Raw genomic sequence first — 12833 nt, 5'->3', positions numbered from 1 at the left:
TATCTTAAGCTTTCTTCAACGTTTACTGGAGGAAGGAAAAGCAGCTTCCACGTTGAAAGTGTACGTTGCTGCGATTTCTGCGTATCATGTTCCAGTTGGCGGCTCTTCGCTGGGCTCTCACAGTCTTGTCTGCAGTTTTCTGAAGGGCGCGCGCCGTCTAAACCCTGCTCGGAATCCTAGTTTTCCTGTGAGGGATTTGTCACTCGTGCTTGCATTCCTGTGTTCACCCCAGTTTGAGCCCTTGCAAGGCATTGACATTAAAATGTTGTCCTTGAAGACTTCTTTTTTGTTAGCTATTGCTACTGCGAAACGGGTCAGTGAGTTGAGTCTGTTAGCGAACTGTGCTTGCGTTGGTTACCGGATGACTCCGGGGTGGTTCTACGACCCAATCCTTCTTTTCTTCCGAAGGTCCTTCTTCCTCAGTTCATAAATCAGCACATTGAACTGGCGTCTTTTCAGACTTCTTCAGGGTCTGATTTAAGTGCCCAACTTTTGTGTCCTGTTCGTGCCTTGAAGTATTATGTGAACTCTACTGTTCAATTTAGACAGTCGGACCAGTTATTTGTCTGCTATGGTGGTGCGAAGAAAGGTGCTCCAGTGTCAAAGCAGAGGTTGTCGAACTGGATAGTAGAGACCATTACGCTGGCTTACAAGGCAGCAGGGAGACCACTGCCCTGGGGACTAACTTGCCATTCCACTAGGGCCATCTCATCTTCATGGGCTGTTTTCAGAGGAGTTTCCCTGGTGGATATCTGCACTGCTGCTACCTGGGCTTCTCCATGCAAGTTTGCCCGGTTTTATAAGGTCAACGTTGCTGCTCATCATGCCGTTAGTTCTGCGGTTCTTCTGGAGCAGCCTTAATTTCATCAGGTGGGTGGCATTCCTCATGACTATGTTGGTATGTGTCATCCATAGTGTTTACACTGCCTCTAGCGGTCAGTAAGAATGAAACAGAACGCTAGTTACGCATGTAACTGTGGTTCTGTGAATTCTGGATGACCGCCAGAGTTCTCAGTCACTCGGAATGCGCGAGAAAGGCGTACCGAGGTAGAGTGCTAAGCTACTGTAGCCTATAACCTCCAGGGCTCAGCATACGTCATGCCACGTGACTTTGTTGGTATATTCTCTCGACCTATCTGGCTGGCGCTGAGATAATCCATAGTGTTTACACTGCCTCTGGCGGTCATCCAGAATTCACAGAACCACAGTTACATGCGTAACTAGCGTTTCAAGAAGTTAGAGATTCGCTGGCAAGAGCATCGGCCACACAGGTGCTAAAAGAGCATTAAAACTGTTAATTGAGTCAATCATTTTCTCCGATCTCTACAGTATTTTTTGTAATAAGCTATAGCTTGTGCATTAATAGCTTTAGCTATAGAGCTGAAGCTGCATTTAGATGACAAAAACTAAAATAAAAAATCTAGCTCAGACTCACAAAAAAATAACCATATTCTTTCTGGAAATCGTTTAACGTACTTATAATCTTGAATTTGTGTTAAGACACAATTTAATTTAATTATGAAAAAATATATTTGATTTTGACAGGGCCAGCAGAGAAGGCTGAGCAAAACACTTTACTTAGCAAAAATTGTTAAAAACTTACGGCCCGGATGTTTGTCCATCGACACAGATCAGGAGGAAAGAGAGCAGAAGGAGTCCTTTCCAACAGCAGCTAATATTCAGAGTCATGACGAGCGATCATCCAGGTCATGAGATGAACTGAACCGTCTCTTTTAAAGGGACTCTCATGCTAAAGGAGGTCCTTCAAAACACTTGTATTGATCATCTGATTAATGATTCAACAATAGGCAACGCAGTTGGAAAACTTTAGCTAAATTAGCACTAGGCTCTAAAGCCTTAAAAATACATTTGAGACTAATATTAAAAATAGTATTCAGGCATGTGGTAAAATATAAATGATATACATTATTATTATAACTACTAATACACAGACTCTTTACAAAACAGAGAGTTCCGTTAACAGTTTAACAACTCAAAAGTGAATGCATTTATGGTGCCATTAGGCCTATAAAGAAAATATATTCAATGTTTTATTTTTTATACTAATGCATTTGCAGTTAAAGTAGATCTGTTGTACTATTTTTCTGTAGAAAATAGTAAAATATACACATCATATCATCTGAACAAACTTTAGGCTCATACACAGAAAACAAACACGCCACTGACCTGTTTCCTGAAAACAATCAATACTGAAATCAAGGGTCAAGAATGAGTGAGAGAGTTACTGTAAATGTTTGTTTATATTTGGAAACTACTTGGCCCCTTCTAATAAGGGGTCTGAAAAGATTGTATCATTAAAATATGTCAAGTAAATATATTATGAGCAATTAAATGATAATTTTACTTGAGATTATACATCATGATTAATATTTACCATGTTTGTTTTTCTGCCTGGGATCCACTAGTAATGTTAGTAAAAAATATTGTTATTAACATTGTATGGATATGCAGATCGGCAGGTGCGACACACAGGCAGGAAAAGCACAAGAATTGGCAAACTTTCCTACATGGAGTGGGAGGGATGACATACACGCCACCCATTGGTTATGTGTGGAGGGCCAAATCAGGAAGAGGGTATTTAAATGGGCTGCACCTTTTGCGTGATGCAATGGAAAGACTGAGAGGTAGCATGCTAACCATTTGGACTATTTAAAATCGGAAAGGTTCGGGTTGGCTGTTTAGTGTTTATTCATTTAGCGTTCAGTGGCGTTGGACATTTAGTGGTGTCTGTGCAACAGTTGCAGTTTACTTATGCAGGGAAAATCATCTTATCCTCAACTGGATGATGTGCTGGGATATCTTTTTCTTGGTTTGTTATTTTTAATCAATCAAGTGTGTTTGTTGGCCTAGAGGCATATTTTTCAATTTGAGTAACTTGGTTTGTATTTTCCTTTTTGTGAGTGTGTGTTTGAGTTACTAGGAGTCCTTTTCCTCCCTGTATGATTTATATAAAAAAAAATAAAAAAAATAAAAAAATTGTATATATCTCAATTTGTTTTTGTTTTTTGTGATATTTTTTTCTATTTTGTTTTCTGTTCTGTCTATCTAATTTTGTTGAGAGTGTGAGTGACTAAAGGGAGTTTGGGGGGTGGGGGTGGGGGGGTGGGGTCTCCATAGACTGCAATTTTTCAAAATGTTTTTTACATTTTGAAGGCTCAGAAAGGTAGGAAAGACATCGTTAAAACAGTCCTTTGTGACTAAAGTGGTTCAACCTTAATTTTATGAATACTTTTTGTGCAACAGAAATAAATAAAAAATAACGACTTTATTCAACAATTTCTTCTCTTCCGTATCAGTCTCCGACACGCGTTCACCAGAGCACCACGATGCATGCGTGTGGAAAGCCAGGATCCTGTTATACAGCGAGATGCATACTGTATGTTGTCTCATCGTCTGAATTATCCAAACTTTCAAGATGTGGCATGACAATATCACAATCGATGCAGCACACACTCTCCTGTTCAGTAGGCATCGCTTGGCACTGATGACATCTACACCACCAGCTCTCCACGGATCTCTGTCTTTCAGAAGCTTGTGGCTGTGTTGCAGCCTCTATCTCTTTTAGTTCTCTGTATATTCTGGTAAGTAAGGTTGTGCAAAAAAATGCAATTCATCCTCCTTGTCGAAATCTGCATAATTATGAGCTGTTTTATGTTAAGCGTGCGTCTTCCTCTGCTTGTAAACACAGCACTGAGTTTCCGGGTCATATGTCAGAACGCCAATCAGCCCCACACTCATGCGCCGTGGTGCTCTCGTGAGGAAGAGAAGAAATTGTTAAATAAATTCGGGGTTTTTTTAGAATTATTTTTTTTATTTTTTGGCGCACAAAATGTATTCTTGTCGCTTCATAAAAAAAAAGTCACGGTTCAGCTTCATAAAGTTGAACCACTGTAGTCACATGGACTATTTTAATGATGTCTTTCCTACCTTTCTTGGCCTTCAACGTGTTAATTACTAGCTATCAATTGAGCCCCTCCTGAGTCCTGAGCCATTGGATTTCATCAAAAATATCTTAATTTGTGTTCCGAAGATGAACGAAGTCTTACGAGTTTGGAACGACATGAGGTGGGTGAGTAATGACTGAATTTTCTTGTGTATAGTATTGATATTAACTTATTTTTGTATCTTCATGCAGGATCTGAGGGCCACTTACGCGGGTGTCCTGGTGCTGTGGTAGTGGGGTCTCGTTCACCTGAGAGAGCTGTGATTCACTGTGTGTGTGTGTGTGTGTGTGTCCTGGTGCTGTGGTAGTGGGGTCTCGTTCACCTGAGAGAGCTGTGATTCACCGTGTGTGTGTGTGTGTGTGTGTGTGTGTGTGTGTGTGTGTTAAGGCCACTTTAAGCAGGGGTTCCCAAGGTAGATGTCCTTCAGCCCTGCATGGTTGTGTATTAGTTTCTTTTTGATCTGGTTTTGAAATCTATTGTGTGTGATCTGCTGCTGGTATACATATTTCAATCCAGTAATTCTCGTGTTTCTTTTATTAATTTTAATTAATAAATTTAGTTTATGTTAGTTTAGTTTATCCTTGAATATGTATTCTGAACTAAGTGTTTCGTTCAATGCTCTATCAAGGGATGGGTGTTATAATGGAGTTTTTCTGAAGTTTTTATTGAATAAATAAAAGTGTTCTTTTTATGGGGAATCCACGTCTCTGGCCATTTCTTTGTTGATAACGTTGTGCTTTGAGTGAGTTCCTGGGGTATAAGTCCCTTGGTGGCTTTCTTTCCGGCAACCGTTTGGTCACATGTTATTGTGAGTTCTTCTGGTTTTTAAGAATAATAGTCTGTCTTTTCCTGATTACCTGGCTGTGATGGGATGAGTGAAGTTTCTGACCTCTCAATGACTTTAGGTGAGGCAATTTGTTTTTTATATCGGTTCATATTTTGGTTGTTTGCTGTTCAGTTAAAAATAAAGGACAAAGTAAATCTTCTACAGCAAGAGAACCTACAATGGACCTAAATAGCCCTCTTACAGTGTGTGAAGACAAGATAAAGCAGAGTTGAGATAAAAACAAATTCACAAGATATCATAAAATATCTTGATTCTAAAATGTTGCCATAGCATGTAACTACTACACATTCAACAATCCAACCAGCTCACTAGGACTTGTTTTCATTACTTTTATTAATCGTATGCATTGTGAATTGAATAGTCATGTTCTCAAGAGACTTGGCCAAAAACTGATTTTGAGGGGTTGTTCTAATTTGGGGTGATATTGGAAATAATTTTGCACAGGCTAAATAATTAACATTGTAATATTAAACATTAGAGTGTTCAAACATCTTTATCCAAGTTGAACTATGAGGTGATTCACTTCAGCAGCTTCATTCACAGTGAAAGGAGTACTCGGCCCCTGACTGATCACCTGAAAGAAAAGATGTTCACATTCATACAACAATGGAAACTGTAAATCTGAATAAATATTGTGCATTGCATGATCAAAACATTAAACACTGGCATATTAAATCTTACTTGTTTGGTAGTAATCGTACACTTTGACCACAGCTGGCTTGAGATTCTTCACTGGAAGAATCTGTTTCATTTTTATCTGGTAATTCATTGCAATATTTTGTGGGATCTGCAGGAGGGAACAAACACATTAGTCATGGACATTACGGATAAAAGGTTTATGGATCGACCTAATAATTTAAAATCATATGAATGTTGCTGTTCTCTCACCTCCTTCAAATACACAATGACATGATCATCTTTAGAATCAACCCGTTCCACAAGTGGTGCGTATGTTCTGGAAGAAGTTCCAAGCTGTGGGGAAAAAGTGCTGGTTAAAGGAATACTTCACCGCTGGAAAGATGAATGTGTATTTAAATTGGGTTGTTTATGAAGTTTAGAAGTTGGTGCCTTCTAGACTGAGAAAAGCCAGATAATGGGCCCTATCTTGCACCCAGCGCAATTGACTTTGTACACTGACGCATGTATCATTCCTATTTTGCACCTGCGCACAGCGGACTTTTCCCTCCACAGACGCACGTCGGTAAATGTAGGGAATGAACTTGCGCTCGCGGGGGCGGTTCAGCGCAAAGAGGAGGCGTGTTCCGGCGCAAAAGTTCCCTGGTGCTATTTTCCAGTTTTAGAAAGCAATTGCGCCACTGACCAGGAAAAAAACAGTCTAAAGACAATGGCGCGTTGCGCGTTCGTAATATGGTATTTTAAGGGCGCATGCTTGGCCATAATGTAGCGTGTTAACACACGAGGGAAACCATTGTTATGTCCGTGAAGATGTGGAAAAGATCCATCTAGATTAAAAAAAAAAAATCTAGATTAGGCTACACATGTACCCAAACTATACGCCTGTTTAACGAAGCTAATTTGGGTGGGTTTCTCCCATCATCCCCAATGTCACTTCTCTGTGTTTTACGGCCCTGACGAGAACGTCGGTCTCCTCTGCTGTGAACCGCTTCTGGCGTGCGCTGGCAAATCCGCCGTTATAATAGCAATCCGCCATGGAACAAGCGCGCCGGCTCTTAAAGGGAATGTGAGAGGACGCTCTGATTGGTTTATTTCACGTTACGCCCAAACCACACCTATGAATAATGAAGCTACTTCAGGCCAACCCCTTTTAGATTTGCGCCAGGCGCAAGAGGCATTTATCCCACCGGGAAAATAGCAACAGCGGCGGGATCCGCCCACAAAGTTACTTGCGCTTTGACACTTGCGTTTCAGATCGTTAAAATAGGGCCCAATGTATTTTTGGCTCATGTGGATGAAAGACAACAACTCCCAGAATCAGACATCCCAACCTGCAAAAGGTCATCTGAGGATTTTGTTCTAGACAAAAAATACAAAAATATCTCGTCTCAGGAGGACATCAGGGGGGGCACAGTCATTTGAAAATACTACCGGATTTCTACTGATACAAAGCTAAATGTTAATCGGTGAACTATCCCTTTAATTTCCAAATAGTGAACTCTAGAAAACTTTACACATTCTGTGATGAATCACTAAAACACACCATTGATGTATCAGCTGTGAATCCAGATAAGAGTTTAATATCCACAATGACCATGTTAGTATTTTTCTGTAGACCATCGTATCTGGAAAAGAGCAAATGAAAAGGTTTGGTTCTTAAAAACCTCATATAAATTTTCAAATAAGCGAGAACAAAAGCCAGTATCATTAACAAGACTCGTGCAGAGTTTTCATCACTCATAATGTGTCAATAATAAAGAAATGTTTTCTTGTTTCTCAAGTTATTGTTGCAGTTTTAAATAATGAGATATGCCATTTCAGTTTATATAGCTTTTGTTATGATATTCAGTAAATATTTATTTGTTAGTAAATCTTAAGTCATAATCATGTTCAAGTCTTTTGACTTGAACTGAATATAGATTTTCTTACTTGACAATGAAATTCAAAATAAAATTTTGTCCCAATGTTTTGCAATCTCCCTCCATCTTAGCGTCAATGCTCAATGTTTTAGCTTCAGTAGGAGTGGGAACGTTGTAGAACTGAGCCATCTGAGAGAGTCAACAGACATATTCATAATTCATTTTTACAGCAGAATAACCACAATGCCAAGAGAGAAAGTGAGTGTGAGTAAATGAAGCTGAACGCACTACAGACCTGCACAGACACACAGGTTGAGCCCTTCACTTCAATGCTGTAATTGGCTGGAACGGTCTGCAGCTGCTTCTCCTGGTACAGTAACTTGTTGTCCTGATTGACATCAAAGTGGTGAGTGTCTCCTGCTGACTGTACGGTCACTGTGCTGGAGCCGTCAGAGCTGAACACTTTGGTGGCGTACAAAGACAAAGCCTGAAGAGCCACCACTGTGTCCTGGGAAACAAATGTGTTCAGTAATGTCACTTTTACTCATTCACACCGGTAATAATGTGTTTGATTGGAGGAGTTTGAGTAACCTGTGTGGAGGAGAATCCTCCATAGGCATTCTGCTGCTTCACAAGCCAGCTGACAATCCTGTTAGCATAGCCCAGATCAGCTGTAGAGACTGAATCTGCAGAGAGAACAGCTAGCAGCACATATGAGCTGATCTCCACTGCCAGAGAATCAGAGTCATCAGCAGATGCAGACTGAGACCAGTGGAGATCAGACCCTTGAGGACAGAAGACACACACGTAACTCAATGAGCATGATAAAAAATGAATAGGACAGCCATAAAAGACAACAGAAAGTCATCAGAAACAAACCTCAAAACCTCAAACCTCTTACCGTCTGAAATAGCAACATCCTCCAGTTTCTTGAAAAGCTGCTGTCGAGTGTCCGTGTCTTTAGCCAGACTGAAAGTGTAGGCGAGCAGAGCAGTGGTGTAAATGTTTTTGACATCCTCAATGACGGACCTCAAGCATGACAAACCTTTACTGACGACAGGATCCTGTGACAAAAACAGAGAAACACACACTGTGAGTGTCATTTTTCTATGAGTTTATACTGTGTTTCCTGAAGATGAACTTACTGTGACTGGAGTTTCCAGTTCAAGCAATGATGCAGTAATGTAGGCAGTCATGGTCACATTATCTTTCACTCCACCCTGGAATATATGAGAAATGAAGGATTAATAAAGCAACACTCAAACAACTAAAGGAAAGTTCAATTATAAACTTTGATGTTGACTTGAGAACATCTAAATGTTTTTAGAAAGCTTAAACATTTACAGGTCTAAGATTCCAGGTTTTCTAGATAGTTACTAGACCATTTCTAGGTGGTTGCTATGGTGTTCTAGATAGATAGAGAGATATAGATAGACAGAAGTTGACAGACCTTCATTCTGTTGTTGAACAAGCTTCCCTGCTGGATAAAACAGCCGTCTGAATCCCGTCTGCTTATTAACCAATTCTTTGCACCCTGAATAATTTCTGGGTCAATAAATATGTATTTCTGTGCTCTGCCAAAAGACCTCAGCACAAAGGCAGTCAACCTGGTGGTGTGGAAAATACAATTTTTAAAAAATCATCAGGTTTTTTAATTAATTTCATTCATCATAAATATCAAAAAACTAATTATTTGAACTAAGAGATACATTTATGTGTTTATTAAATGTGTTTTTTCATACCATCCTCTCGGGTTTATTATTGTAAATTACCTTGATATTATTTCTGTTTAACAAAAGTAAAAGTGAAAATAAATTTACCATGTATTTCCATCACCATAACCAAATGTGCTGTATGATCCATCAGAATTCTTGTAGTTCATTTGTCTCTGGTATCCTGTTTAGTGTAATAATGGTTAACACTTCAACAGTTTGTTTGGGTTAATTCAATGTGTGTGATTATTCAACTTCACTGAATGAAATTCATTTGTGTTGAAAAATTTATTTTGCTATCAAACAATCAGTATTTGCTTGAAATGATTTATGTCTCTCACCGCTCTTCAGGAAGCCTGTGGCTCTCTCTCGGATGGCTGAGGTGAGCTGCTCTGTGTTCTCCAGATACTGCAGAATGTAAATATTGGGAGAAAGAACCGCCATGTTTTGCTCTCCACAGCCGTACGGCATCCGTAATAATCCGTGAAGATTCCTCAGCGCACGACCCAATATGTCTCCTATAAACCATACACAAATGAAACTAACAACATTTTATAAGTCCAAACCCAATCTCCTCTTTTCTGCTTGTTTTTAAAAAATTTACCAATGACTGAAACAGAGGATCTGGCTGATCCCTCTATCACATCTTTAGGGAGAGTCAGAGCCACTTCCTCTGAGAGACTGTCACCTACAAACCAGACAGACAGAAAAGCATAAGCAGAGTAATGCTATAATATTTACACTCTCTAATGCCATCTGTAAAGTCCCAAAAATAATATTAATAGAATTGCAAGCAGGAATTTTTGTGTTTAAAGCACTTTGGAAAAGGGAACGAAAATAGCCACAATTTCAAAATTTAAACTACTAAACTACATTTGTCATGAAAGGCTGACAATGATGTTAGAGACATATGAGAATATTTTGGTTACTATAGCTCCCTCCAGTCAACAGACACGAACACAAGGCGTTCTTCTTTACGGGCATTTATTAGTCAAACATCCTCGATGCCATCAAACATGCCGTGAGAACTAAATAAAAACAAACTCACATAAGTTACAGAAATAAGAATATTCTCACAGAGAATAGCACATTAATAAATAAACACAACGTTAGATTGACTGTTAATAAACTGTCACACAGTTATGCTTTACATTGATAATTACACATGAAAAGAACTATGCATACCTCATTGGCCGCGTTAACTCCAGGGAGTGTAAAACAGGTAACAAAGGCAACTTCTCTTCCGTGTGTCTCTCAGTGAACTTACAAATGTAATGATATTACCAATATCAAACTTTACGAGCCGCAGTTAGCTCGGCAGGCTACATTCTCCGATGCTGGTGTAACATCAATAAACGTCTGAACCAACCAAACCTCAGAACAATAGTTCCGCTATATAAGCCTACATAAACAAGTCAGCGTGTACACATATTTCAAAGTAAAAGAAATGCAAATAAATATAAATATATTATGATGTATTTAAACGTGGTTACTTATTAAATTAAAACTATTCTTTTATGGAACTTAAATTATGCAACTGTCTCTGCTGGCAGCTACACTCCCACCAAATCACTGGTGATTTCTTATTAACTTAATAAACATAAGATTTCAACTTAAAATTATGAGACTTGTTTTAAGTGAGGTAGCAACAACCAAGACTGCATTAATCAGCTTCAAGCAGGGTTACCGTCTTGTGGATAGGCCGTTCTAGGTAAGTCTGCTTTGTGAGCCGCTTTCCTTGGTCATCTAGTGCTGATTCACTGATCAGCAATCGCAGCTTTCTCACATGTCCATCTTCACCAGGATACACTTCAGTGACTTTGGCGAGTTTCCACTCATTTCGTGGTGCATTGTCATCTTGCACAATCACTATATCGTTGACCTGTGCATTTCTGCGGGTTTTGTGCCATTTTTGTCTCTCTTGAAGATTTAACATGTACTCCTTTTTCCACCTAGACCAAAACTCATTGGCTAAGTGCTGAACTTTACGCCATCTTTTGCGAAGATAAAGGTCTTCTTTCACGAAGTCTCCAGGTGGTGGCAAGACTATGGAAGACTTCATCGTCAAAATGTGATTAGGCGTAAGAGGCTGTGGCCCAGCTGGATCACTCAGCAAATGTGCTGTTAAAGGTCGGCTGTTTATAATTGTCATTACCAGTGTTGGGTGTAACGCGTTACAAAGTAACGCGTTACTGTAATAATATTACTTTTTTCAGTAACTAGTAGTGTAAGGCATTACTCGTCTGAAAATAGTAATATTATTACAGTTTTCCCGAGCTAGTTACTTGCGTTACATTTGCCAGTAGCACCATCACACACAAGGCACACAACACAGAGAACAGAAGGGAAGGGGAGGAGGGCGTGAATGTAACAGTGATTGGTCTGGGTTTGGCACGAGGTAACAATACCATCACCGATTGGTCGACACCCGGCAGCCAGCCGCAGAGCGGCATCCTCAAAGACACATGGGGGGAAATGAAAGCGTCAACAACGGCAAGCTGAGGAACGTTCCCAGCAACAGAAAGCTAGTTTCGACGGGTGGAGATTCAGTAATTATTTTGAATATGTTCAACGGAAGGAAAATAACTTGACGGTGAAGTGCACACTCTGCCCGGGGAGAAAGCTGCTCTCCACCGCTTCCGACAGCACGGACACATCAAGCTCGTTGCGAAGCGACAGAGTGACATGAACGAGCAGCCCCACAAGCAGCAAAAAGTTTGGACTTGTTATCCCATACGGAAATGTAATATATGTACATATATGAAATATACATATATGAAATATATCCACATATATAAAATATATACCATATATATGCCCATATATAAAACCTATTAGAAAATGGAATAATTGACATATAAAACCAGCCCATATATTTTATGCATGTATAATAGTTTTTTTTTTACATACATGTCACATATATATAATTATCAGTTTTCAAATATAATTTGTGTAGTATTTGTTTTGTTTTTATGAGCTGGTCAAGAAGAGGTAAAATAATAATAAATAATACATTTTATTTATAAAAGATTAAAAAATGAAATGTGGATATATAGACTTGATCTGTAGACTTGAAATAAATAGTTAAATAGTAAATAGTTTGGCATATATAATAATAATTTAACATTTCCGTATGGGATAAATTGACAATCAAATTTATTGATTGTTTGCACCAGACGGTGTTTGTTAAACATTGAGTAAATTAATACTTGTTTTTTGTACTTGATTGCACAAGTACAGTTGTTTGTAGTTATTTGTGCTAGACAGTGCCAGTCTGTTGTTGGCGTAATAAAGACCCTTAAGAACACTCCTCCTTTGTATGTTCTCCCTCCATCTGATGCGTCTCAGGCAATTATAAAGTAATTAAGAAAAAAAAATGTAACTAGTAATGTAACTAGTAATATAACTAGTTACTTTCTCCAGGGAGTAATAAAGTAAAGTAAGGCATTACTATTTTTGAGAGTAATATGTAATATGTAATATATTACTTTTTTGAGTAACTAGCCCCAACACTGGTCATTACTTCGTAAAGGTAAGTTCTCAAAGATGAACTGTCAAGTCTTTGGGATGCCTGATCTAGAATGGACGTCAACACACTTCGTATTGTCCTGATCTGCCTTTCCCAGGCTCCGCCCATGTGGCTCGCAGATGGAGGATTCATGACAAACTCACAGCCCAATTTCTTAAGGCATTCCTGATCCATCTCTTTAACCGCTTCCAGGAACTCACGTCTTGCGCCAACAAAGTTGGTGCCCTGGTCAGAACGAAGTTGTCGAACATTACCACGCAGAGCAATGAGAGCACGAAGAGCATT

General features: G+C 39.2%; 2 protein-coding genes across 2 annotated transcripts in view; both read right to left on the bottom strand.

Annotated features, from left to right (window-relative positions):
• The window catches only part of LOC306997830 (alpha-2-macroglobulin-like), a 31580-nt gene extending 29821 nt beyond the window's left edge, over positions 1–1759 (bottom strand). Inside the window, exon 1 of the mRNA XM_079611347.1 lies at positions 1604–1759. Coding sequence (XP_079467473.1) covers positions 1604–1689 — 86 coding nt within the window. The 5' untranslated portion in view covers positions 1690–1759. The remainder of the gene's footprint in view (positions 1–1603) is intronic.
• A 3368-nt stretch (positions 1760–5127) lies between these two features.
• The window catches only part of LOC306997835 (alpha-2-macroglobulin-like), a 37057-nt gene continuing 29351 nt past the window's right edge, over positions 5128–12833 (bottom strand). The window contains exons 22-34 of the mRNA XM_079611353.1: positions 9624–9707; positions 9361–9537; positions 9128–9203; positions 8758–8914; positions 8453–8527; positions 8209–8371; positions 7899–8092; positions 7603–7815; positions 7378–7496; positions 6992–7073; positions 5701–5784; positions 5494–5599; positions 5128–5386 (exon numbers count right to left, since the gene is read on the bottom strand). Of these exons, the coding sequence (XP_079467479.1) occupies positions 5346–5386; positions 5494–5599; positions 5701–5784; positions 6992–7073; positions 7378–7496; positions 7603–7815; positions 7899–8092; positions 8209–8371; positions 8453–8527; positions 8758–8914; positions 9128–9203; positions 9361–9537; positions 9624–9707 (1571 nt within the window). The 3' untranslated portion in view covers positions 5128–5345. The remainder of the gene's footprint in view (positions 5387–5493; positions 5600–5700; positions 5785–6991; positions 7074–7377; positions 7497–7602; positions 7816–7898; positions 8093–8208; positions 8372–8452; positions 8528–8757; positions 8915–9127; positions 9204–9360; positions 9538–9623; positions 9708–12833) is intronic.

Source organism: Phoxinus phoxinus (genome assembly GCF_949152265.1).
Source record: "Phoxinus phoxinus genome assembly, chromosome: 4".
NCBI classification, from domain to species: Eukaryota; Metazoa; Chordata; class Actinopteri; order Cypriniformes; family Leuciscidae; genus Phoxinus; species Phoxinus phoxinus.
Note: the sequence above shows the minus strand (reverse complement) of the source record. Positions and strands in the feature narration are given on the sequence as shown.